Below are 27763 nucleotides of genomic sequence, written 5' to 3'. Positions count from 1 at the left end.
CTTAGTGTCCGGCTTTCTTTATCTTTGACACTAGTCACTTTTATATCCGCGCTTTACAGATTGACGCTTAGAGAGGTTGGCAGCCTTGTCCAAAATCACACAGCAGAGCTGGGCTTTCTCCTACCCAAGTCTTCCGGTCTCCAAGAGCCTCAGAGAGCCGCGCCGGCCTCTCGGCCCATAGGCGGCGCGGTTTACGAAGGCCTGGGGCTGAGCGGCAAGATTTCAGCCGGAAAGGAGGGGGTGGTGGAGGGGCCGAGAGGCACCTTCCCAGACTGGTACGAATGCTGCGCGCCCTGACCAGCGCCCTGCGCCTTCCGAGACCCCGGAGGCCCCTTGAGGCCCGTGGCTGCGCCGCCAATCTCGCGGCCGCAAACCGCGAGATCCAAGTGTGCGCTCTGGCGGGTCCAGACCAAGGTAAGTGCTCTGTCCTGGGAGGCCCGGGAGGCGGCTGGGGCGAGCGCTGGCGGGCTGTCCGAGGCCCGCCCGGCGCCTGGCACTACTGCCGGGGCGGGACCCATGACCAATGCGCCCACTGCCCCGGAGCAGACTGAAACTGATCTCGGAGACAGCAGTGAACGGTCTTGAAGAGATCTTAGTTCCCTGCCCAGGAATTGGACCTGGGTACCTGGATGAAAACCAGGAATCCTAGCCAGTAGACCACCAGCGAGCGGTTAGAGGCTAGAAGCAAAGTGGCCCTGGCTCTTTCCCCCATTTGAAAGCAAGAATGTTTCAAGGAGGCAAAAACTGTAAAAACATGTACAAAGTTTATTATTAGAGACACAGCACTACATGGGAGCGCACACAGAGAAGCAGTTTAAGTCAGAAGCTAGGCAGAAATACACAGAAAGAAAGAGTATGGGCTTCCTCTAATGAGGAGCACGGTAAAGAGGTGATTTAAATTACTTATATAGGACAGTCCTTCCAGGTCTTTGTTTACATTTGGCCAATTATCTTGTTTCTTTTCCACACCTGACCTGCCCTAGGGCCCTCCCCAACACGCGTGCGCAACTTTTTGCTAAGATGGATCCCACCAGAGGCCTGTGGGTGCATGTCCACACTTATTATGGGGTGGCACCTCCTCCATTTTTGACCCCCACGGAGCCTTCCTGCCCATGTGTAGACAGGGAAGTTTTCCTTGACCTCAGGAGTGGTCATCTTATCTCTTTCTTTCAGCAGAGCTCAGCTTCTGCCACTAGCTTTGTCCTTGGATTGTCTGGATGAGAACAAAGCTTCAGTTTTACTCCACTTGACAAACGCCAGCTGTCTGGCCCAGGGGCTTTGAGCTACCTCAAATCCCCCCTGAGAGACGTGAACCCCTAAGAAATCTTTATTGGGAGGATGAAGGGCAATGGTCTGTCTTCTGTAGCTTCTGCAGGCTGGAAAGGGGGATTGTAGACCCTACCTAGGTGGGGTCACAGAGCTCTCGCCCTACCTCACTAAGGGGTCCCAGGGCGACTTCTGTTGTTATTCCGGCAAGATCTGTTCTGAGGAGTGGCTGGAATCTCTGCGTCGCCGTCATCTTGATGTGAAACTATTGTAATCTGGAAGAGACAAACTTAACAAGTAGATTAAAAAGGCAGGAGCGGGCTTCCCTGGTGGCGCAGTGGTTGAGTAAAAAAAAAAAAAAAAAAAAAAAAAAAGGCAGGAGCCACAGTAAAAGAATTATTGTAACCAGAGGCCCAAGCAGGAGTAAGAACCAGGATACATTTGGTAGCATTCCTTTAACTGTGGTCCAGATATAGTCAGCACTTAGGTTACCCTGTCCAAAGGAATGAAGCGTTAGCATGGTCATATATCTTTTGATGTTCTCTTTTATTAGCCCAGTGTGATTGATGTAGGTGTAACAGACTCAGAAGTAGTTGGAAGAGTGACAACCTGAACATTAATAGACAAAATAGGTCTCATTTTTTTTTTCCGGAGAATAAGCCTGAATCCCAGTCTAGACCTGGCACTTCGAGGAGACTTGTAGCCAGTAGGTTTTAACTTTTGATGCGGTATTAACATATAAACCAAAGCAGTCACCATTAATAATTTTTAGTGTTTCTCTAGGTATGAGAAGATGCAAGAATTGGGGCTTATAAAAATCCTTACCTGAAAATATCTAACTATCTGAAGGCCTGTTCTGCCAGTTTTTCGCAGAGCACAGAATGCCTGATTCCTGATCTCTACCCTGTACTCCTTTCAGGGGGTGTTGAAGGTCAACAGCTGCAGCAGCTCCTGATTTAATCTTTGTTGAGGCAGATGGCAAGTGCCAGTTTCCAGTCGGCAGGGCCCCTTCATGGCCATAAATTTGACCATGGTTTGGGGGGCATTTCATGTCCATTTTGTCCCACAGCGCTAGGAATGTTATTTCCTCTGCTGATAGGCCACACAATGCGTTGTTACTGGACTAGGCCTCGTTAGTAGTACCCAAAAGTCTCTGCACCACCTGAGACTAGTCTAGTCTCTTATGGTACAGGAAAATATTCCCTCTTGTTGCTTTTTCCCATACCTAGAGTTACACCGTTACAATCATTGATCTTATATGGGACTATCATTTTATCAGAGGCTCAGTCACATATTTGGTAATGTAAGAAATAACAATTTTGATAAGGCTGCTCAGAACCCAACGGTCTCCAATTTCTGGAGGGACCAGGAAGAAAGAAAAGAAAAATGTTTTAATTTTACCCACAGGTGTAAATTACCAAATTGTTGTAAACCATAAGTAGCTTGAGAAAAAGAGATTCTTTATATCTGAAAAACAAAGATTAAAAGCTAGCAATATGTCAGACAAAAAGTAATAAAAGAATTATAATCATATTTAGCAGTTCATTTAATCCCATGTAATTAATTTTTGTTCTGAGTCCAGTTTTTCTATTAATTTTGTTAACCTTGCCTGCTGATTGAGAATGCTAATGACAGTGATAGTTGTTTTTTTTTTTTTTTTTTTTTTCTTTTTTTGCGGTACGTGGGCCTCTCACTGTTGTGGCCTCTCCCGTTGCGGAGCACAGGCTCCAGACACACAGGCTCAGCGGCCATGGCTCACAGGTCTAGCCGCTCCGCGGCATGTGGGATCTTCCCGGACCGGGACACGAACCTGTGTCCCCTGCATCAGCAGGCGGACCCTCAACCACTGTGCCACCAGGGAAGCCCCGATGGTGATAGTTTTAAGAAGTTCGTGAAGTTTTTGTTAAGGTTTGTATGATTTATCCAGTGAAGTGGGTGTCTTGACCACTGGAGATTGTAGAAAGTATACCGCAAGTGGAAAACACTTTTTCTTTTTTTTTGGCCGCATTGGGTCTTTGTTGCTGCACATGGGCTTTCTCTAGTTGTGGTGAGTGGGGGCTACTCTTCATTGCAATGCGTGGGCTTCTCATTGCAGTGGCCTCTCTCATTGCGGAGCACAGGGTCTAGGCGTGCAGGCTTCAGCAGTTGCAGCACACAAACTCAGTAGTTGCGGCATGCAGGCTCTAGAGCGTGTGGACTTGTGGCGCACAGGCTTAGTTGATCCACGGCATGTGGGATCTTCCCAGACCAGGGATCAAACCCGTATCCCCTGCATTGGCAGGCGGATTCTTAACCACTGTACCACCAGGGAAGACCCAGAAAACACATTTTTAATCTTTTATTTTTTTCATTGTGAGGGCATTAACCCTCCAGCCAAGGAAGGCTTTAACCCATCAAATTAAAAAATGAGGGTTGTCAGGGAGCCGGGAAGAGCCAAGCGGCCATCTTGGATTTCCCATAGCCCTGTTTAATTTACAGTCACTGTTTATCCATTTTATTTATTTATTTTTTAATAAATTTATTTTATTTTTGGCTGCATTGGGTCTTCGTTGCTGGGCACAGGCTTTCTCTAGTTGCAGTGAGTGGGGGCTACTCTTCGTTGCTGAGCGCGGGCTTCTCATTGCGGTGGCTTCTCTTTGTTGTGGAGCAGGCGCTCCAGGCACGCAGGCTCAGTAGTTGTGGCTTGCAGGCTCTAGAGCACAGGCTCAGTAGTTGTGGCGCACAGGCTTAGCTGTTCTGCAGCATGTGGGATCTTCCCGGACCAGGGCTCGAACCCGTGTCCCCCACATTGTCAGGCAGATTCTTAACCACTGCGCCACCGGGGAAGCCCCTGTTTATCCATTGTAAATTCTCTGACTTAGGAGTAGACCACCGCCATAAGTGGTCTAGGACCATTGGCAAAAGTCTGACAATGAGGGGTTAATCTTCGTAGAAGCAGAATGAACTTTATCTACATGTGCCATAATCTTCACAGATCATTGTGAAATAATATTTACTTTAACAAAGTAACAAAAGATTTTAAAAACAAATATAAATCACTTAAATGCAAAGAAATTCACACAGTCTATTATCAAAAGCAGCATTCCAAGAAAACTTTGTTCTCTTTTTATTTATTTATTTATTTATTTATTTTTAGCTGTGTTGGGTCTTTGTTGCTGCGAGCAGGGGCTACTCTTCATTGTGCACGGGCTTCAGTAGTTGCAGCACGCGGGCTCAGGAGTTGTGGCACACAGGCTTAGTTGCTCCGCGGCATGTGGGATCTTCCTGGACCAGGGCTTGAACTCATGTTCCCTGCAATGGCAGACAGATTATTACCCACTGCGCCACCAGGGAAGCCCAAAACTTTGTTCTCTTAACAGAGAGAGAGAACCAAATTTCAACTGGTACCAGCTTACTGTTAATCACAATTTATTTACCTAATTAAATTTAATCTACTCTTAGTCAGTCTTAACAACATACAAAATTCTATTCTCAAAGTTCCTTTTTCGCAAACCTTTTATCACCCCTTGGATCCATATTAACTTGTCCCATTTTTTCCCATCCATAAACAATCAGCTCTAGGACAAAATTATTTTCCTCTTTTTTTTTTTTTAACAGCAACAACAACAACAAAATATCTCCAGTCTTTATATATTTACTTGCTGACAACAAATATCCTACTTGCTTTACACACTGAAATGCTTCCCTTGTCACTTTAGTAGCTTTGATTACATATTATAATTTTTAACCCTTAAAAAAATCTTGTAAAAAAAAAAAAAAAAAAAAAAAAAAAAAATCTTCTAGTGAAAAGCAAGAAGAAAGCAATTGTGAACTGCTTGTCATATTGGCATTCTCTGATGAGCAAACTTAAGAGCATATTGATTGAGCACTGTTGGGTTTTGTTTGTTCGGTTGGTTGGTTTTATTTTGTTTTGCTTCTGTTTGGGGGTAGTTTTATTTGCGGGGGTGGTGCTGGGGGCCAGTGGTTGAACTTTGCATTCAGTGGTGTTATTCACACTCCACAGTCTGCTGCCTGTTACCATCAGGGCAAGGTCCTTCTCTTGTCTTTACTTTCTCCCCAGTCCAACCCCTCTAACCTTCCCTGCACTTTATGTAGCATTGTTTGTGTCCGAGTTTTAATTTACACAGAAGGCACTATTCTAGACATCTCATGTTTCTTCCTTTTTCCCACTTGATACTATGGTTTGAAGAGCTGCTTTGCCATTTAATCTGTTCCTTGCTCCCTGCTGTTGTATACTACTCCCTAGTGTGCATCCCCCACTTTTGATGGACATGTAGGGGCTTCCAGTGTCCGATTACATCACTTGGTGAGAATTCTCTGGCCATGTGGGATTGCTGGTGTTAGACAATACCCCTTACTCTCATGCTTAGTTCACTGCCAAACTGGTAATGGCGCTTGCCTTGAAATAATTATAGTTATTCTCCCAACTTTACAGATTAAGAACCTGAGGAATAGAGAGGTTAAGCAATTTGAACCAGCTCTGATTTCAAAACCTGTGTTCTCAACTATTAGGTCATCACTACCTCTTCTGGTAATTCAGTGACTCAAAACACAGACTTGTACATTAGTTAAAAAATTACCACGGGTCATAGACCTTAGGGCTCACTTGTAAAAAAAGGGAATTTTTTATCCACAAATAACAAGCATCAGGAGATGAAGCCTCTGCCCCTGCCAGAGGGCATATGGAAGGAATGAGATAAGGAAATCGAGGAGAAGCAGTGGAGGAGGCATGAGGAGGGGACCCACACACAGGAGAACCACCCCACCAACCCACACACAGGAGAACCACCCAACCACCCCATTAGAAGCCACCCGTCTGCCTTCCACTTGGCATGATGTCACCAGAGCATAGTCACGTTGTGCCTGTTGTCCTTGAAAATGGGATTGTTAACCCACTCTTGGTTAACTCTTGTTAACCACTCTTCACTCTTCCTTATGGCTCTACTCCAGCTCCTTAGCTGGATGTTCAAGTTTCTCCACCACAACCTGACATTGTCACCTTATCTCTTCTACCCATGTGTTTGTTCATTTCAAGCTGTCCGACCTCAGTGTTTTGTTCTAACTCTGCCCCTGACTTGGGTCCTCTTCTTTCCTCTCTACCTTTGTAAATCCTTCTGGAATTACACCCCCCCACCATTTTCCTTTTATATCCCTTGTGTCTGGACTTGTCTCCCTCATCAGTTGTTAGCTCTTTGAGAGTGAGAATTGCTAGCTGGGTCCAACTATTAACTTTGGCAAATTCTCTTCTTTTCTGGGCCTCAGTTTCCCCTTCTATATAGTAAGGGATTGTTAAACCAATTGGTCTCTATACTGTCTTCCAGTAGTTTCTGTTGACTCCCACCCACATCACCTGGTGATTCAGACCATCCCGTCAGATGTGACTCTAGGTCATCTGCTAAGGAAATCAAATCATCAGCCAGTGGTATGGGGGGGTTCTGGTAAGAGTAGAGAGGGTGCAGTGCACTACTGGGGCCCAGCAAGGTCAAGGTTCCCAGAATAGGGGCTCAACTAAGAAGTCAGGGACCATGGCTGAGTCCTCTCTATTTCTCTGGGGCCTGGCATGTGGTAGTACAACTTGCACATTGTCAGGTGAACGAATTAAAGCCAAAGACACCCTGTCTGGCTCCTCAGGGCTCCCAGCTTAGATTTCTCAGCTCATATGGGGCCCTAGACTTTCCCCAGCTTCTGTGCATCTTCCCTACTCACAATACCCACAAACTATGTTTAAGCACTTGTGGGCATTATCTCTTTTAATCTTCATTACAACCTTTTTAGCATTTCTATTTACAGATCGGGAAAGTGAAGGTCAGAAGGGTAAAGTAATTTGCCCAAGGCCATGAAGCTGGTATGTGACTGAGCTGTGACTTGAGCCAAGCACCACATTTACATTCTGAAAGAGGGAAATAGAGATGAAATGTGGGAGAGAGTCAGCCAGAGAAAAAGGAAAGACAGAACAGGAAAGCAAAGAGAAGAGAGGAAAGTTTCTGTCAATCCCAAGACGTCATGACTGTATTAGTTTTCTATTGCCATGTAACAAATTACCACAAACTCTATGCTTAAAATAACACACATTTATTTTCTCATAGTTTCCGTAGGTCAGAAGTCCAGGCACAATTTAGCTGGGTTCTCTGCTTCAGGGTTTTAGCAGGCTGCAATCCAGGAGCTGCTGGGGGCTGTGGTATCATCATAGGCTCAACTGGGGAGAAGTCTGCTTCCAAGTTCCTCACGCTGTTGGCAGAATTCATCTCCTGTGGTTGTAGTACTGAAGTCCTGTTTTCTCGCTCTTGGCCAGGGGGCCACTCTTAGCTCCTAGAGGCTGACCACAGTACCTTGCCACACAACCCTCTCCATAGGTCCACTAGTTTCTCTAGTGTATGCTAGTAATATAGAGTCTTATATACATCATAACCTAATCACAGAAGTAACATCTCATTACCTTTGCCATATAATTAGACCTAATCTTACAAGTGATATTTTATGACCTTACCTGGATTTTCTTGGTTAGAAGCGATTCACAGGTCCTGTCCACATTCAAGGGAAGGGAATTATGCAGGATGTGAACATGGGGGCCACGCTAAGGTCTGTCTTCTCCTCAACCCTTCTGATGTGGTTTCTCTGTATCCACCAGTTTCCCTTCCTCAAAGTTGCAGCATTTTCTCATCTGGAGAGGATCTTTGGGACATCTGAGTTCCTCGGTGGGACCTCCAGGCCTGCTGGGCTCAAAGAACTCTATGAAGGTTTCTGGGGAGGCTAAAGAAGCCCACCTAGCCTGCATGTTACGGTTCTCTGTCCTGGACCACAGTTCTCTAACTGTGGCTGGAAACCCTGTCCCTTGAGAGCCCTGAAACTTTCATTGGCCCTTCTCTGTGTCTCAGATCAACTCACACTGAGAATGCCATCTTAATAAATCCTGTTTGTTCTTCAAAGCTAAACACGCTGAGAGAAAATAATAAGGGGGCTTTGAAGCCCAGAGGATTGGTAAACACTACTCTAGTCCATCCTGACACTTTACAGGATGGGAAACGGCCAAGAAGGCATAAGAGTATTTGAGCCCCTGCCCAGAGCTGTTCTCTCTTCCCCACACCTGACCCAGATTTGGCAGGTGAGTTGAGGCCAGAGTGAGATGCAAGAGCCAGATTGTAGGGGGTCTTTGGGGTGGTATTAAGGATTTAGACTTAATTTTGATGAAAAGGGAAGGGAAGAATATGGTCAGATTTGGGTAAGAAAGATGACTGTGACCCAGATGAGGGAACGAAAGTGGAGGGCGAAGAGGAGGCAAGACTGAGGGCAGAGGGCCAGTTGAGGGATCCACGTAATAGAAGAAAGAGCCCACCAGGTTAGTGGCTGCAGGAAGGGATGTGGGCTGATAGGTATGAGATCTAAGAGGTTGAATTGGCCGCTTGGGAGACTAAGTAAACTTCAAGGGTGAGGAAGATGGAGGCAACATGACAGAACTCTGAGTTGATATGTCATTCGCTCACCAAAGGAGCAGGAGAAAGCGTGATCATTTCTTGACATGTTGGTCTAGATGTCAAGTGGGCAGCTGGATATTCAGGCTCCGAGCTCAGAGGAGAGCTGGCCGGGTGCGCAGGGCAGTCCTGAGTGTACAGGAGGTAGGCACGCGGGAGGCGTGAAGGAGAGGGGCAGATGAGCAAGTGCAGCCCTCCTGACTCTTCTGCCTTGCCTCACGCACGCTGCTCTCCCTTTGCTCTGAACTCCGCCAGTTCTGGAAGACACTAAAAGGTGGCACAATGTCCCCCCCCCCCCCAAAAAAATAGCCCACATTGGAATAGGGATTTTTTTTTTTTTTTTGAGCTAAAGGCACTTGAAAAAAACAGCAGATGCAAGAAGGGCATTCTAATCTCCCCTTTGCTTACTGAAAACAGGAGATAAAAACTCCCATGTGAAAGATGCCCTCCCTGAACCTGGAGAAAAGAAACATTCTTCAACAGGGAGTTGAAGCCAAGAGAATTCTGTACAAACAGGCCTTATCTTCCTTTAGCCTCCCACATAGTTAGCTCTTCCACAACTGATTTTCCTTCTTCAGCCTACTATAAAAGCATGTAGGTTCTACCGTTTCTGGGGGTTTTCATTTCCTTTTGAGGGCTCTCATGTTACGTAAAACTTATACATATTTGTGTGCTTTTTTCCTCTTAATCTGTTTTATGTTGGTTTAATTCTCAGGCCCAGCCAAAAAACATTGAGGCCCAGCTCTACAAACCCTATAGTACCCTGCTCTGCTATACTCAGGGCCCTCATCTGTACCACTCCCTCTGTCTGAAATGGGCTTTTCCCCACCAACACACGCGCGCGCACACACACACACACACACACACACACACACACACACACACACACACTTTTGCCTGGTTGACTCCCATTCGTTCCTCAGCTCTCAGCTGAAAGGTCATTTCTTCCTCTGGGACGTCACTGCTCACCTTCTACACTAGGGGCCCCCTCTGCCCACTCTATACCACTCACCTCCTTGTCCTTTTTCCCTCCATGTTCTCATCACAAATAGTAATTACTGGTTGAATGTCTGTCTCCTCTGTAGACTGTAAGATCTAAGAGGAGAGGGACTGGGTCTGCTCTGGCCTCTGACATCAGTGTCTGGTACAGAGGCCAACGTGTTAAATTCGTAATTGTACAAATGACTGAATAAAGAGATCTTGGATTGACCTTTCAGGAACTTCAACATTAAAAAATTGAGTACTCTCATAGAGAACAGACTTGTGATTGCCAAGGGGGAGGTGGGGGAGGGGGAGGGATGGATTGGGAGTTTGGGGTTAGCAGATGCAAACTATTATATATAGAATGGATAAACAAGGCCCTACTGTATAGCACAGGGAAATATATTCAATATCCTGTGATAAAACATAATGGAAAAGAGTAGGAAAAAGAATATATATATACACACACACACACACACATATATATATCTGAATCACTTTGCTGTACAGTAGAAATTAACACATTGTAAATCAACTATACTTCAATAATTTTTTTAAAAAATTGAGTAGTCTCTTAGTAGTATTTTTCCCATCATACCTCACTCTTCAAATGAAAATTTTTACCTATTCTCACCTTGCTCAAATGCTTCCATCTATGAGCTGCCATCTGTAATCCTATAGTACTTCATGTACTTACTTTACTTATGACCTCATGTTATCATTTACTTGTATTAGGCTGTAAGCACCTTGAAGACAGGGGCGGTTACATAACTTATAACTCCCACAATTTATTATGTATCATAGTTGTTCAATAGATATGTAAGGGGTTTTTTTCATTGCCAATACTTGGTTTTTATTTTCAGTCTTCTTAGTTTTAGTCGTTGTACTGGGTGCTATGCTTTTCTTAAACTTTTATTTATTTGATACTAATAAAATTAAACATCTTTTCATGTGCTTATTGGCCATTTGTATGTCTTCTTTCTTTCATGGAGTTACCTTTTTGTAAGAGTTGGGGCTTTTTGTGTGTTGTGTGTGTGGTACGCGGGCCTCTCACTGTTGTGGCCTCTCCCGTTGTGGAGCACAGGCTCCGGACGTGCAGCCTCAGCAGCCATGGCTCACGGGCCCAGCCGCTCCTCGGCATGTGGGATCTTCCCGGACCAGGGCACGAACCCGTGTCCCCTGCGGACTCTCAACCACTGCGCCACCATGAAAGCCCGAGTTGGGGCTTTTTAATTGAAATATAATTGACATATTAGTTTCAGATGTACAACAAAATTCGTTATTTGTATACATTGTGAAATAATCACCACAGTAAGTCAAGATCCATCACCACACATAGTTACATTTTTTTGTATGTGATGGGAACTGTTCTTTTTTAAGTAATTTTACTTTATTTATTTTTGGCTGCATTGGGTCTTCGTTGCTGCGCACGGGCTTTCTCTCTAGTTGCAGCGAGCGAGGGCTACTCTTCGTTGCGGTGCATGGGCTTCTCATTGCGGTGGCTTCTCTTGTTGTGGAGCACCGGCTCTAGGCACACGGGCTTCAGTAGTTGAGGTACACAGGCTCAGTAGTTGTGGCTCACGGGCTCTAGAGCGCAGGCTCAGTAGTTGTGGTGCACAGACTTAGTTGCTCCACAGCATGTGGGATCTTCCCGATCAGGGTTCGAATCCGTGTCCCCTGCATTGGCAGGTGGATTCTTAACCACTGCGCCACCAGGGAAGTCCTGTGATGGGAACTTTTAAGATGTACTCTCTTAGCAACTTTCAAATATACAATATTGTTAACTAAAGTCACATGCTGTACATTACATTCCCAGGACTTACTTATTATAGATATATGTTGAATAAATGAATTAAGAATTTTTAAATTGGGTAGAAGAAAACCTAGAAGAGTGCGGAGGCATCATCTGAGAGGTAGGAGGAAGACCAGGAGAACATGGGGCCACAAGGCAGATATATGTTACTACACATCTGTCAAAACCCACTGGATGTACAACACTAAGAGTGAACCCTAATGTAAACTATGGATGTTGGGTGATAATGACGTTTCCATGTAGGTTAATCTTTTGTAACAAATATCCCACTCTGGTGGGGATGTTAATAGTGGGGGAGACCATGCATGTGCAGTGGGCAGGGGATTTATGGGAAATCTCCACATTTTCCACTCCATTTTCCTGTGAACCTAAACTGCTCTGAAAAAACTAAATCTATTAAAAAAAAAAAAAGCCAAGGCAGAAAATGTTCAAGGAAGAGCGTGTGTATTGTCAGCAGAGTTAGCCGTTGTGGAGCCTGGGACCAGGATGGAAACATGTCCCTTGGTTAGTGATGTGGTTACATTGGTCACTTTGGTAAGAATTGTTTCTGCTGAGTGACGGGTGGGAGCTAGATTGGAGAAGGCTTAAGTGAATGCAAGGCAAGAAAGTGATTGAGTACAGAAAACCCTTTCAAGAAGCTTGACTGTTGCAGGTGAAAGAATATCACACGGGTAGGGCAAACGTTATTCTCTTGCCAAAGGGGATGGAATGTGAGTGTGCTCAAGCCTCTGGATTAGTTGCTAAATTCCTGTGACAGAGGAACCTGGTCACTTGCCCCATGAGTGTCCAATCAGTGAATTCCACGCTGCAGGACACCTTACAGGTCAAATGCCCCAGGTTCTTTAATAAATAACTTCTGGTTTTTTCCTTATTGTTATTTATTTTTATTTTTATTTTTGGCTGCATCGGGTCTTAGCTGTGGCACCCGGGATCTTCATTGCGGCGTGGGCTCTTCGTTGTGGTGCACAGACTTCTCTCTAGTTGTGGCGCGAGGGTTTTCTCTCAAGTTGTGGTGCGAAGGCTCCAGGGCGTGTGGGCTCTGTAGTTTGGGGCACGCAGGCTCTCTGGTTGAGGCTCGCAAGCTCAGTAGTTGTGGCATGCTGGCTTAGTTGCCCCGTGGCATGTGGGATCTTAGTTCCCCGACCAGGGATTGAACCCGTGTCACCTGAATTGGAAGGCGGATTCTCTACCACTGGACCACCAGGGAAGTCCCAACGAACAACTTTTGAGGGAAAGACAGGACTAAAGGCAGAACCTGAGGATTTTAACAAGCTTTTAAAAGACACATCACTATTTTTGAAAATGAGCAAGTCTGAAGTCTAGAGATGCACATCTCTGTGATAAAACTAAAGAAATGCATGGAAGTGATCACCATAAAAGTCAAGAGAGTTGTTACTTTTGGGGGGAGGAGGGAACAATGAACGAGTCAGAGCACGCGAGGTTGTTTCTGGGTGGTGATATTATTATAACTCATTCAGCTCAAGAGGAAGAAGTCCGGCTATGGAGAAGAGAATAATGGAGAGATACGTGAAATTGAAGAAGGGGTGTGTGGTGTGTGTGTGTCTCACAATGGCAGAAGCAGGCAGGAACCACTGTGGCAGTCATTCTTGTCCCTCTCCCCATGTTGCTCCAAGGTTCACAAGCCCTTCTACTTCTTCTGTGAGGCAAAAAGGGCAAGAGTTATTCTCCCCATTTTATGGTTGGGAAAACTGAGGCCTGAGTGTGTGAGACTTGCCCCAAGTTACACTGCTCATCGAGGGTGGAGGCTGCCCAGATCCCGGGCCCCAGCCCAGGAGTGAGCAGGGCAGGTGGCTCACCCAAGGCTGTCCTGTCCCCTGCAGGAATCACTGAGATTTTGATGAACAGACCAAGCGCCCGCAATGCCCTGGGGAACGTCTTCGTTAGTGAGGTGAGAAAGGGTGGGCACAAGGGTGGGCTGGGGCTGGGTTGGGAGCTATCTGATGGAGTCTTCTCTGCAGCTGCTGGAAGCTCTGGCCCAACTGCGGGAGGACCGGCAAGTGCGTGTCCTGATCTTCAGAAGTGGAGTGAAGGGTGTATTCTGTGCAGGTGGGTTTCCTTTCCAGCCCCTATGCCGCGGCTCAGCAGGGCTCCCCCCGGCCTGCAGGGCATTTGTGGGGGGTGGGGTCCTTAGGTCAGCTCCAGCACAGGACTCATTATTCCCATTTTAGAGATGTGAACTCGGCGGTAAAATTCCTTGCCTAGGGTTACACAGATAGTAAGAATTCAGTTTGAACTTGGCTTCTCTGACCCCCAAATCCTTGTTCTTCCTGCTGCACCACGCACTGTTCTGACCCTTCACTGAGGAAATAAGGAAGCTGAGTCCAAAGACATTCACAAGGTCTGTGGCCAAGATGGGACTCTGTGCCCCTTTGCCCACCTACAAGATCTCAGTCCGTCAAAAAAACTCTTCAATGTCTCTGCACCATTTGGTCCTTGCCACGCACTTCATTTCAAAGATGAGAAATGCCGCATCCCAGGCCCACAACAAGCAAATGAATGAGAGCTGAGCTGAGCTAAGAACTGGCACTGGGGAGGCGGGAAGAGGCTGTGGAAGGCTAGGGTGGGAGGAGCGTGATGCTTAGGAGTTTGCATGGAGATTTGGCTCAGTCTCTAGGTCTCAGCTGTCCAGATCACGGCGACCAGCTCAGGGTCTGCCATGGCAGGATAAGTATGTGGACCAGTCTGCCTGACCCCGCTGCCCTGGCTGAGGCCCTCCTCCTCCCCTGGCCTCTTCCTCTGGCTCCACCTCTGTCTCACCTCTTCTATCATGGTCACTTCATGCCCCTGTTAGCCCCACTCCTCACTATCCCAGCTAAGGACAGGGAAGTAGGAGAGCTGCAGGAGGTCTGAGTCTGCCCCTGACTTGCTCTGGAATCCTGGGCTAGTCCCTGTCCCTCTCTGGGCCTCAGTTTCCCCATCTCTCACTGAGGGGCTGGAACTAATCAAAGACTTCCAAGGGCTCTCCCAACTGACTTTCGGATAATCTAAGACTTGCGAAGACTATATTCACCCCTTACTCCCGCCTCAGGCCCCTGCCATCTGGCCTTTGATGACGCCTCCATTGTCACTACTCTCACCAAGGTCCCTGCCCACCTCCATGCCACTGGGCCCTGCACTCAGTTCTCATCTTACTTGACCTCTCAGCCTCCTTGGGCCCCACCAACCCCTTCTAAAAAAAATAATTATACAATGATGTATGTCAATTATTTCTCAATAAAACTGGAAAAAAATAACAAATTTTTATTTTATTACATTTAACATAGTTTTTGAATTGTCAAATATATATATTACACAAAAATTTACACTTTAATCATTTTTAAGTGTAAAATTCAGTGGCATTAAGTACATTCAAAAGGTTATTCAACAATTACCACTGTCCATTTCCAGAAAATTTTCATCATCCCAAATAAACTTTATACCCATTAAGCAATTCCTCCCCATTCGCCCAACCCCCGGTAACCTCTGTTCTACTTTCTATCTTTACGAATTTGCCTATTCTAGGTACCTCATACAAGTGGAATCATGTATTTGTCCTTTCATGTCTGGCTTATTTCACTTAGCATAATGTCCTTCATGTTCATCCATGTTGTAGCATATTGCAGAATTTCTATCCTTTTTAAAAATGAATATTCCATTTTATATATATATAAATTTTATATATACATATTTATTTTCCACATTTATTTTGTTTATCCATCTGTTGATAGACCTGGGTTTGTTTATACCTTTAGGCTATTGTGATTAATACTGCTATGAACATTGGTGTGCAAGTTACCTGTGTGAGTCCTTGCCTTCAGTTCTTTGGGGTATACACTTAGGACTAGAATTGCTGGACCACACAGTAATCCTATGTTTAACTTTTTGAGGAGCCACCAAAATATTTTTCCCAACAGCTGCATCATTTTACATTCCCACTAGCAATGCATCAGTGTTCTCCACATCCATGCCAACACTTCTTCGTTTTTGTTGTTGTTGCTTATAATCGCCATCCTAATGTGTGTAAAGGGGTATCTCATTGTGGTTTTTATTTGCATTTCCCTAATGACTAATGATGTTGAGCATCTTTTCCTGTGCTTACTGACTTATCGTCTTTGGCGAAATATCTATTCAAGTCCTTTGTCCTTTGTGGGTTTTGTTTTTGGTTTTGTTTTTAGTTGTAGGAAGTCTTTATATATCCTAGATATCAATCCCTCACCAGTTATATGATTTGCCAGTATTTTCTTCCATTCGTGGGTTGTCTTTGCTCTCTTTGATAGTGTCCTTTGATGCACAAAAGTTTTTAATTTTGATGAAATCCAGTCTATCTTTTTGTTGTTGTTACATCTCTCCTTTTTTTGACCACCACCGCTCCCCGCCCCCGGCTTCCCTAACCGTGTTTTCCCAGTGTTTCTCTTTCCTCTCTGGCTGCTTCTCTGCAGATTTCCTTTGCTGGATCCTTTGACAGCCTGGGAGGCAGTAATGGGCTGTCACCCTTGCATCTGCAGGTGCAGACCTGAAGGAGCGGGAGCAGATGAGTGAGGCGGAGGTGGGGGTCTTTGTCCAGCGGCTCCGAGGCCTGATGAATGAGATTGGTGAGGGTCCTGGAGTGCGGAGGAGGAGGGCATTCCGGGGCCCTGCTGGTCCCAGCCTCACCCCACCAACCACTCTACTCTAAAGTTTTTTTTTTCTACAAGGGGGAGGGTGTGACAGGGTTCAGAGGGCATTTCTCCCAGAGGGAGCCCTGGCTTCTCAGCCTTTGTGCCCTGCTGGTTACGACCCCCAACCCCTGTGCCCTCAGGGTGCAAGCCTGGCCTTTTCAGAGTCAGGTTTCACCAAGCATGCTTTCAGGCTTTGACAATGGCTATCCTTTTGCCTGGAATATCCCTCCTTGGCCATCTGAACTTTCTACTCGTTCTTTAAGACCACCAGTGCCTCCTCCTCCAGGAAGCTGTCCCTGATCCATCCTCCAAGCCTCCTTTATCAGAGCACTGATTCCCTGGGTCATCATTGCCTGTTTACAGGTCTGCCTTCCCCACATCTGATTCAGTTGTGTTCCCAGCACTCAGTATGGGGCTTGGCACACAGAATGAGAAGGGAGTGCAAAAAGGCTGGTCCCAGGGAGGCCAGCAGGAGATTACCCTGCCCATCTCCCCACTCCCGATCCCCAGCTGATCGCACAACTCTCCCCAGTGGGAAAACCAACTTCTAAGGTAACCTGGCTGAGGTACCAGGTAAGGTCCCCAAACCTGGGACCAGTGAAGCCCTCTGTCCCAACCAGTTAGCTCCTCCCCTCCCTGAGACACTGTCCTGGTCCTCCCAGGGCCTCGTAGGCTGAGCGTTTCTTCATCTCCACAGCAGCCTTCCCTGCGCCCACCATTGCAGCTATGGATGGGTTTGCCTTAGGTGGAGGCCTGGAACTGGCCTTGGCCTGTGACCTCCGAGTGGCAGGTACTGGGCACGGGGAGAGGTGGGGTAGGGTGGGGAAGGAAGAGTGAAACAGGCTAATTCTGGGGATTCTGCAGTCAGCCACTGCTCTTGGCTTTCCAAGCAGCCACAGAACTAAAGGCAAGGTGGGGGACAGAGAGTTCAGGCAGCAGCTGGTTCCCCTCCTGGCCTGGCCCGACTGCGGCAGTACCCATCCTTCTCAGTCAGCTGTCCTCCGCTCAGGACTGCTCCCACCAACCCCAGAGCAACTGCTAACATGACAGCAAAAAGAACACAGAGAGGGAAGGCTGGGGGCAGAGACTAACTGTTCAACCTTCCAGTTCTGTCCAAGCCAGCTTTTTCAATCACATTTTGAGCAAAGGTGAGCCGTGGGGGCGGTCTGTCACCTGCCCAGCTAGTCACAAACATGCCTGGGCAAGAACACTGCCCTCTGGTTCACTGGCACCCAAAAAGGTTTGCGTTACTAGTTCAGAAGAATTGAGCTTTGAAGAGTGGAGGGAGGGGAGGATGAAGATAATCGATCACTTTTTAACCTTCCTGTCTTGGTGGTTAGGTGCGCCCCTCTTGGAGGCAATCCGAGAAAGTCTGAGTGCCACCACGGTGCTACTCTCTTCCCCTCATTGCTTTCTCCCGCCACCCAGGAATAACATTTTTTTAAAATGTGTAACCCCAGGCATAGAGGGAGCTTATATCTACAAGATGCCTATCGAAGAGAAGGCATCAAAATACCAGGTCAGGTCACAGCCCCGGATCTGCTTCTCACCTGCCTATGTTTAGGGCAACTAACTTGCAGGGTTTGGTGGATAGGAGGGTGAACATCAACTCCTCCCTCCCGTACTGCATGGTTCCAGTGGCCTGTGCTGAGGGAATTCAGGAGAAGCCTGTGTGGTGGGACACCTCAACGAGGGCTTGTCAGAGGAAGCAGAACTGGGGAAAGAGGACGTGGACCGGAATACAGGAAATTTTCAGGCTGACAAAAAGCTGGGAAAAATAACTGGTGGGAGCAGGAGTCAGCGACACTCTAGGCCAAACCTGAGCTAAGGATGCGTGAGACAGAGAATCCATTAACTTACAAATAGGTGTTGGGCACCTTCTAGGAACCCCTTCCTTGTTCCAAGCACCATTACCTCACTCGATCCTTAGCAGCTATCTGGAGTAGGCAGAAGAGGGGTAGTCGTCTTCTTCCCACCCATGAGGCTCAGAAAGGGTAAGAGACTTGCCTGGTTGAGTAGGGGAGGTAGGATGAGTGCCTGGGCCTGCTGGCTTCCAGGCTAGGGCTCTTCCAAAGGCAGCATCTGGGGGAGTCTGGCTGTGGCCACACCATGAGGGAAGTGGCTGGCTGGAGCAGTGAGCAGAGCCCACAGGCGGTATCTCTTCTCCTTGGGGATTGGCGCTGGAAGGTAGGGTTGGTTGGGGCTTCATTCTGTTTTGTTTAAGCAGCTTCCTCAGCTGTCATGGGGCTGATTGAGACCACCCGAGGACTCCTCCCAGGAGCAGGTAACCTCAACCCACAGCATCCATCCTTCTTTACCTGTTCAACTCCAGTCTATCCAGCATAATTCCCTACTTTCCTCTTTTGCCCTATGTTCTGGGCTCTGCCCTGCCAACCTGAGTTTGCTCTTCTGAGAGGTCCTGGCTGACTCCCAGCCTGGGCCTTCTCTGGCCTCCCACCTCCCATGCAGATTCATCACCCCTACTCCATTCTGGCAGGAGGGACTCAGAGGCTGCCTCGATGCCTGGGGGTGGCCCTGGCGAAGGAGCTCATCTTCACAGGCCGACGACTGAGCGGGGCCCAGGCCCAGGCTCTGGGGCTGGTGAACCATGCTGTGGCCCAGAATGAGGAGGGCAACGCCGCCTACCACCGGGCACGAGCACTGGCCCAGGAGATCCTGCCCCAGGTTTGGTGATCACCCAGCACAGGAGGGCCTGTGCCATACGGGATGCACGTGTGGAGAGGCCAGGGGGCAACGGCGTCTCGTGCAGCCACATAAGATCCATTTACCCAGATTTATAAAATTAACCCTCTTTGGAGTTTTAGCATCCATTCAGCCATCCAGTAAACGAAATCAAATTTTAAGTTAAAATAAAAATTAAGTTCTGAGGGACTGGAATCAAATAGGCTTGAAAATCCTCAGAACAGCACTGTAAAACAGAACTTCCTGAGATGATGTAAACATCCTCTACCCGTGCTGTCCACTAAGGCAGCCACATTATTTAAATTAAAATTCAAATGTTAGTTTCTCAATTACACTTGCCACATTTCAAATGCCAATAGCCACATGTGGCTACTGGCTACTGTATTGGACAGTACTGCATCAAAATGTCCCCAAATTGAAAAAGCAAGATTCTAAAGCAGATAAAGAACTACCAGCTCAACTTTCCGGCCGTACTACCTGGTGGAAAAGTGCCTGAAATACACCATGTAGGACGTGTTAAGCTCCATTCATTTTTTAAAATCCTCAAATAGCCTATGAGCATAGTCTCCCAAAAGGTTTAGAGACCCAGGGAGTAGGTTTAGGCCCTGCCTACATGTAATCTCCAAGTACCTGAGAGGCTCTGCTGGCTTCTCACTCCTCTAAGAGGACCCAGAGGGAGGTCCCAAGATTCTGCAGATAGGCAAGCAGCTGAAATGGAGCTGGGTTTTGCTAATTTATAATACTGACTTAGCCCATACGGCGCATCTCATCCATCCGACACAATCCAAGGTACTTTAATAGCGTCCCAACTATTAGAACAATCCAGTTGAGCTGATTATCCCCGCTGTATCTATGCTATAACAGACCCAGAAAGGTTAAGTGACCGTTCATCAAGGTCAAAGAAAGTGACTGCAATACCAGAAAGAAAAACAGTAACTGGTATTTTGGCATTAATGCTGCATAATAAAAAAACTGGTATTTTATTTTAAAGAGTGCAGAACGTGTACGATTTTTTTAAAAAACTAAATAATGCATTTCAAATACAAAAAATTACAGACGTTACAAAACGAAGTTAAAGTATAAGCCTATAAAACTGTTACCCATACTCTATCATTTTAATATTATTAACAGAGAAAAGTATTTGAATTAATCATGAAGAGTAAAAAAGAGGTATTTTATTTTGGGAAAAAAACACTGTCTTCCTTAAATAATCCTGCCTCTTTTTATAACTTTGAGGTCTTCTTTGAGGGCAGGGACTATAAAAAACTGATAGTGAATTTGGTTTAAAAGAAAGCATTTCTTTTGTCCTCTTTTTATTGATAGTTTCATCACATATAAATGGAGAGTCTGATGCTGTTAATTTTAATGCTGTCATGTTTCTGTTATAGTTGGTCAGAAAGTCTCTGAACTAATACAAAACTCTGAATCACTCAGGATAGTAGCTAATTACACTTCCACAGAGGGGGCCTATCCAGCAAGACTTGTAGACTACAGGGCTTATCTTTTTGCATAAACTAAATAACTGGGTCTTTGAGCTTATCTCAAGATGATTCAGGCTTCAGATTTTTCAGTATATTGAAATAACGGTATTCTACTAATATAATTACTAGTATTTCAGTATTTAAAAGCAGCTTTGTATACCAGCACACGAGCATACCAAAAATTAGTACTAAAATCACTAATGCAAATGCTAGGACATTTTGATGCAACCTGAAAAATGAATCTTTAACTTCCAGCTGAGTAACTGGGTGCCAAGGATGAAAGGGTTCTTGGATGGGGTGAGCACACAAAGGGTGGTGTGGTAGATGGCTGCCCTCTAGTGGACAAACTACTAAGACTAAGGAGTCAAGTGGCTGCAGAGATTAGAGGCCAGAAAAAACTGTCAATAAACACAAGGTCCACAACTTAACACTCAGATCTTCCCTTTAAATAATAAACATACCTTATCCTTTGAATATGGATTTGGCTACGTTTTCCACTTGAACAACAAAGGGATGGAACATACTGTGTCCAGTGGGACTCACTGTTCTCATTTCCAAATAACATGAAATGATCAATCATATTTCTAATAATTCATACACACACACACACAGTGCACCCTTGAACAACACAGGTTTGAACTGTGCAGGTTCACTTATACATGGATTTTTTTCAGCTAAATACGTACTACAGTACTACACGATCTGAGGTTGGTTGAGTTCGTGGATGCAGAACACTTTATAGGGAGGGCTGGCTGTAAAGTTATACGCAGATTTTCCACTGCATGGATGGTCGGTACCCGTAACCCCTGGGCTGTTCAAGGGTCAACTACATATATATATGTATATATATATATATACACACACACACACACATACATACACTCAGAAACATAAATGTGTGTTTTCAACACAGTACAACATAGCTATGTAGTTTTTAATGTTCTGTGATGAGAAATCAGTAGTTAAATAACATATATTCATGACAAGCAAATCAAACAGAACAGAAGAATAAGAAGGACATAAAGTAAAAATCAAAAGTAGGGTGACCCTGTTTACCTGGGGCTGTCCAGGTTCAACGTGAAAGTCCCACGTCCTAATAACCCTTCAGTCCCTGGCAAACCGGGAGAGCTGGTCACCAAAACATCGCTCAACTCCCCAATCCCTCTCCCCAGAGATGACCACTGTTAACAGTTTGCACACTCTTCCAGAAATATTCATTGTATGTACAATATAAATTATGCACATATATCTAAATGACTCTAAATTCTTTTTAGGATGGTTTAGGGGACAAGGAACACACCTTTAGAGGCTAATCCAATTCTAACAGACATTTAAAAAACATGAAATTAAAATATGCATAGAAAAGAATTCAAACAGTATGGAAAAGTATAAAACAAAAAAGTGAAGTTCTCCATTCTCTTGACCCTTCTCCCCAAAGGCACATCCTACTAACACCTTTTACACAAACGGAATAATATACAAACCGGTATGCACCTTTCTCTTTCACCTACTACCTTGGAGTTTCCCATTTCAGCACATACCTATCAACCCCATTCTTTTAAACAGCTGCACACTTTTTCATTCATGGTATGGATGTGCCATCATTTAACCCGTACTCTACTGAGGAACGTCATGTTGCTTACATCTTTATGCTCCTGAAAAATAGCTGCAGTGAATAACTTTGTGCATCTTAGTGTACTTCTGGAAGTAGATGCCTACATGGAGGTACAACATGAAAGGGCATGTGCATCTAATTTGCCAGTTCTTCTCAAACTGCCCTCCCGAAGCATTGTACCAGTTTACTCTCCTACCAATTATGTATGCAAATACCTGTTTCCTAAACCTCAGCTATAATGGGCATTACCAACACTTTACAATTTACCTAGTCTGAGGTGAAAAGGAGCACCTCACTGTTCTGATTTTTAAAAGTAAAGCTGAGCATACCTTGTGCCTGTATTTCTTTTCTGTGAACTAACTTTTCATACTGTGGTGAATGTTTAAAAAAACATTATACCAGCTTTTTGTTACGGAAATTCTTCTGTCACAGTATCACAAATATATTTTCCCAGTTTTTGATTTTTGTCTTTTATTTGTGGTATTTTTCACAGTCTGAAGTCCTTCATTTTTATGTAGCTAGCTTTTTTATTTATGGCTTCTATGCTAACAGACTTTTTAAATCATTCTTTTTCTGATAAAGAAAAACTTCAAATCCAAAAACTTCAAATAATATAGGAGGCAAAAGCACTCCTTGCCTGGAAGTGGGGCTGGGGATGGAGTGCCAGGCCTGCTGTGGCACAAGCTAACTGGAAGCAAGGCCAGTGAGGCAAAGATGGCCACTTGGATGCTCTTGCAAAATGCCCCCTCAGGATTTCAACCCAGGCCTGTCAGACTCCAAAGCCCAAGTTCCCAATCTTGACCGTTTTTCACCCTACTGGGGGAAAACTTGCTTGCAGGAGAGGCTTGAGATGAGAGGGGTAGAGGAAGGGAGCAGCAGTGGGAAAGGTGACTGGGAGTCAGATCTAAGCTTCACCACTGACTCACTGGACAAACGTGGCCAAGTGCTTCACCACCCTGAGCCTCGATTAAACACGGCACCATCCTGCAAGGATGGGTAGCACCATTTGACCATTAGAGAAGTCTGTGGGTGGGAAAGTATTTGGAAAATGTTGTACATGCTGGAGGGATGGATTAAATGACAAGAACCCCAGATGGTCAGGATTGGGAGGGTCAGGGATCAGTTAGGCTTCCTCCATTATAGAAAAGGAACATCTGCTGAGAAGTAGCAGGTACTAAAACTAACGGAACTTAATACTGTCAGTAGAACAGCTGGATCTCTGTGCAGACCTCTTCCCCCACCGTGGAGCTGTGTGCCTAACTATGAGCACTGATCCCCTCCTCAACCAAGCTGCTTCTTTTCCCTAGGCCCCCACTGCTGTGCGGCTGGGCAAAGTAGCCATTGACCGAGGAACAGAGGTGAGAGGGTTTGGGGTTGGAACCTGGGCCCCACTAAAGTCAGTGGGGCGGCTGGGAGGTGGTGCTTTCATGGCAAACAGATGGACAGCACAGCTGGAAAGAGCTCGGGAACTGGACTCTTCTAACAGACTTTGAGTCTGACCTCTCTCTTTGTGCCTTGCTTTTACCTACCTACAAAATGAAGTTTGGCCAGGTGATATTCCAAATGACATTTTATCCTCATCTCTCTCCCTTGGAGAGAGAAGGAAATTGAGGTTCAGAAAGGGTAAGACTTATCCAGGGTCACAGAACAAGGGAGTAACAAGAACCCAGGTCTGCGTGGCTCCCAGTCCATGTTCTCGGGTTTGTGTTGGTGGTCAGTAATGTGGCCTCGTGGACCGCGCTCAGGTGTGGTGCCTTGGCTGCAGCTAACCCATCCTAGATATCAGCTTATTCATTCATTCATCACACACTGAACCTAGACCTGAATTGGGACACAGAAATGAGTCAAATATGGTCACTGCCCCCAAGGTGGGGAAGGGGACAGACACAAATCGCTAATAAAGGGTCAAGGGTACCAAGCAGACACCCTGGAGAGGTTAGAGCTGCACTGTCCATGTGGCTACTGGCTACGGTATTGGACAGTGCTGAGTTGGAGAATGTTTTCTAGAACTAGGGCTTAGGGTGGATGAGAATTCCAAAAAATAGGGAAAAGTGTGAGGAAAAACACAGAGGTGTATAAATAAGCACCCTGACAGAACAGGACGAAGGGACAAGTGAGACAACATAGCATGGAGGTTAGGGGCATAGGCTCTGGTGCTGGACCATCTGGGTTCAAAGACCTGCTTTTCCACATACTGTTGTGCCCTTAGACAAATCATTCCACCTTTCTATGCCTCCGATTCTTCAGCTGTATAGTAGGGAAAATAACCCCTGTTGTGAAAGGTACTTCTCTTAGTGCTTGTAAGTGGTAGTAATAGCAAGTACTGGGCAGTACAGGCTGGGAAGTTGCCAGGGGCCAAGTCATAAAGGCCTTAGTCCTCAGGGCAATGGGAAGCCAGCAAAGTTCACTAATAGGAGTGACAGGAGGCATGGGGAGGCAGCCAGATGGCAAGGAGGGAACACTGGCTGTGCAAGCACAGCTCAGGCACACCCTCCTCAGCTCTACAGGCTATGTGTAATCCTCCCCACTGTTCTCACAGCCCGCATTCGTCCCAGCACTGTTTCACCACTGTTATGAATGGTATTCCCTCTCCGGGTAGGGGATTCCTTATCATCTCATCTCTCTTCATATGGGCTGGCATACAGTAAGCCTCAATAATTCTTTGCTGGAAGAATCCATAATCAGTAAGAAGTGGTGTAGGAAGTAGGGCTAGCTGGCACCCAGTGCTGATGGGGATGGGCAAGGTCAGGCTGATCCATGCACAACTTCTTCCTTGCAGGTGGACATTGCATCAGGGATGGCCATTGAAGGGATATGCTATGCCCAGGTATGTGTCTGCCACCAGTCCTGCATGCTTGTAGCAGAGGCCGGGCCAGAGTGGGCGGCCTTAAGTACTATATGACCAATTCAGTAGGTTCCTCCCAACCCAGAGAGTCAGTCTTTGTGCCATTCCTTCCTCAGTTAGCCTGGGGTGATCCCAGGGGAGCCACACTGCTCCTCTCTGGGACTGTTTCCTCAGCCATCTAATGGTGGTGTATCCTGCTCTACTTGGGTGCCCAGAGAATCACAGAGGAACTTGAGAGAGAAGAATAGCAACTTATGCGATCTTTGTACCAGTGGCTACTGTAGAGGCCAGGCTGGAGTGGGACATCAAAGCCTTGGTTTTCACCTGTAGGCTGTGTGTGTTTGATGGTGGGGCAATAAACCTGGGGCTGACCTATTTAGCCCCTCACTCCTGGGTGAGTCAAAAATATTAATCTCCAGGTTAACAAATAACGAAAATACTCCTAAACAGGGGGTCCTGGGACTTGTAGGACGTAGTGTGAACCAACTACACACCAGGATTCAAAGCCAGAGTTCTTACCACAAAGCCTAATCTATCTTCTCTACTGAGTAGCCTCATTTCAGACTGTTGCACGAGACTGTGAGCTCTCTGGAGGCATGCAAGCTGTGTGCAAAAAGAGGCTAGTGTGACAGGCCTCGGGTGCTGAAGAGGCAGCCTGTCTTCCCCAGGAGACCAAGGAGCCATCGAGGCCCATACTGTTGCATGGCCCAACACCGGAGTCCAGAGGCAGCGAAAGACTTGGATTCTGTCCTTGTCATGCGTTGAACAAGTTTGAGCGAGTATTGGCCTCTGGTCCTGCTCCCACAGACTAATACTCTGTATGTTGTTTCAGAACATCCCGACCCGGGATCGGCTGGAAGGCATGGCTGCCTTCAGGGAGAAGCGGCCCCCTAGATTTGTTGGCGAGTGACTTCCTTTGAACCTTAAGCATGGGAGATGCACACCTTACAGGGAAGGATCCAGAAGGAAAATGTGCAGCGCGTCCGCCCTCAACATTTCACCTCTCTAGGCTTCAGTTTCCTCACAAGGACGATGATCGATATAGAATGACTGGCACGGTGCCTGGCACTAAGGTGCTGACTATGCCACCTACCGCTACCTTCGTCATTCCTCACCCAGGCTAGACAATCACTGGCGTCGGGTTGGCTTTGGAGAATACCTGTCTCTCCCTAATAGAACGATCAACTAAGGACAAAACAGACCCCTCTGGGCCTTTATATCGCTGGCACTCAAGCCTGACCTCTGCATCTCAGTTATTAGGTGCTCACCAGAGATGACAGGAGGTTGTAAGAACCAGCCCCAACTGCCCTGTTTCTTCCTCTGTACAACAGAGATAATAAGGAAACCCTGGCAGTGGTTGAATAGGCCCAGCTCTCTGCCAGTTACTCACTGTATGCCTCAGCCTCCTCATCTCTAATGAAACTGTTGGGAGGACTAAACAAATAATAAAACGCCTGATGTTCAATAAACGTGAGTTATTATTCATGTACAGTGTTCTTCTAAGAACCAGATGAAATCACTGCTGTGAAAACCTTTTGTAAACTGTAACGTGGCAGGCAAATCTTTGATGGAGCATTAAATAGCCTTCAGGAGTGCTGAGAAGGGAACGATTAACTCTGATGGACGACATGGAAGGTCAGGAAATGGGCAGGTAACACTGGAGTCGAAAACTGAAGGATCAATAGGCATTTGAGGCGGAAAAGAGGAAGCCTGAGGGGAACAGCACGAGCAGAAGTGAGCAAGATGACGACACTGAGTGGCTGACTAGTCTCAGGAGCCCTCCTTCTGTGCACCAAGGCAGGGGAAGAGACAGCCACGTGGTCATTCTTTAACTGACCTGAGCTTTCTGTGCCTACGCCTGGCCAGACTCAGAAGTCACTAAGCCACGGGCATGGACACATACCAATAACATTGTTGACTTGCTGCTAAATACAAATGTGCCCCAAAGTTGTGCTCATTTCCTGAAAGGGAGAGTAACACAGAAGAGCCCCAGTCTTTGAATCGGCAGCAACCGCATGAGCAGTGCCTATCTACTCAGGAAAGTAACCTGAACTTCCTCTTTCTCATCTGTTAAATGGGGAGGATAAAAACTCAACTATCACAGAGGATTGCTGTGAATGAGACAAAACTTGGGAGAGGTGCCCAGTGTAGAACTGGACCTCAACAGGCACCATTTCCCACCCACCCTCCTCACATTAGCCTAAGCTAGTATCTGGTAAAAGCATGTTCCAACGCACGGAACTCAGGTCAGCAAAGTAAGACAGCCTTTTGAATCATGCAAAAGAGTGAATGAGAGAAAATACTGTGTAGTTGCAGGACTGTAGAAGGAAGCAGGTTACAAATTTCTCTTATCCAGTCACCAGTGAGCAACAGTTTGAAATATGGTTTAGAATAAGAATAAGCCTCATCTGATTCCAAACGAAGGTATATAGCATTCCAGTTAAGAGTCTGGCCAGCTAACAGCACAAAAACCTAGTCCTAAAATAAGCTACTAATTCAGAAAGGCATTTATTTCTTTGAAAAACTTAAACAGATGAATGGTAAAACACGTTTTGTTAGTTGTCAATAATAAGGTGAGGAAGGACTTCATACTCTATTCCACAGAGTGGGTTTGCAGAGGACACAAACCAAAGCTTCTGATAGTTTATACTGTGGTTGAGACTGGTTCTCAGAGAAGCTCACTATTTTTCTCATCTCCATATTAGGTAAGAGCACCTCTTTACACCTCTGGCACAGCCCTTCCTTTTCCTCTCAGTTTTGCTCACAGTCGTAACTCAAATTAAAAATTTGAGGGATTGAGGGATTGAGATTTATAATCCCCATATTATCTTTCATCTGAACACTCTATTCTCAGTCCTAACTCGGACCATGCCCCACCAGCACACCCAGTCACACACAATGTTACGCGTACTCAGTCTGTGTAACGCTGGAG

The 27763-nt window shown here is 46.1% G+C and overlaps 1 protein-coding gene across 4 annotated transcripts; it reads left to right on the top strand.

The window, feature by feature from the left end:
- The first annotated feature begins 147 nt into the window (after positions 1–147).
- Positions 148–26320, top strand: ECHDC2 (enoyl-CoA hydratase domain containing 2). 4 transcript variants are annotated; one of them, XM_024739271.1, is made up of 10 exons: positions 150–414; positions 13371–13438; positions 13509–13596; positions 16035–16121; positions 16888–16977; positions 18415–18471; positions 18685–18872; positions 23294–23344; positions 24766–24813; positions 25664–26320. In XM_024739271.1, exons 1-10 carry the CDS (start codon positions 282–284, stop codon positions 25739–25741), a joined length of 888 nt encoding a protein of 295 aa, XP_024595039.1. In that variant the 5' UTR covers positions 150–281; the 3' UTR covers positions 25742–26320. The 4 variants fall into 4 exon arrangements, with proteins under 4 accessions (XP_024595040.1, XP_024595039.1, XP_024595041.1 ...); XM_024739270.1 differs by having other exon boundaries at positions 155–414; positions 16885–16977; positions 25664–26316; XM_024739272.1 differs by lacking the exon at positions 16035–16121 and having other exon boundaries at positions 148–414; positions 16885–16977.
- The last annotated feature ends 1443 nt before the right edge of the window (positions 26321–27763 follow it).

Source organism: Neophocaena asiaeorientalis, unplaced genomic scaffold, assembly GCF_003031525.2.
Source record: "Neophocaena asiaeorientalis asiaeorientalis breed wild unplaced genomic scaffold, Neophocaena_asiaeorientalis_V1.1 scaffold138, whole genome shotgun sequence".
Lineage (NCBI taxonomy): Eukaryota > Metazoa > Chordata > Mammalia > Artiodactyla > Phocoenidae > Neophocaena > Neophocaena asiaeorientalis.
The sequence above is the reverse complement of the archived record's forward strand: the minus strand, read 5'-3'. Positions and strand labels throughout refer to the sequence as shown.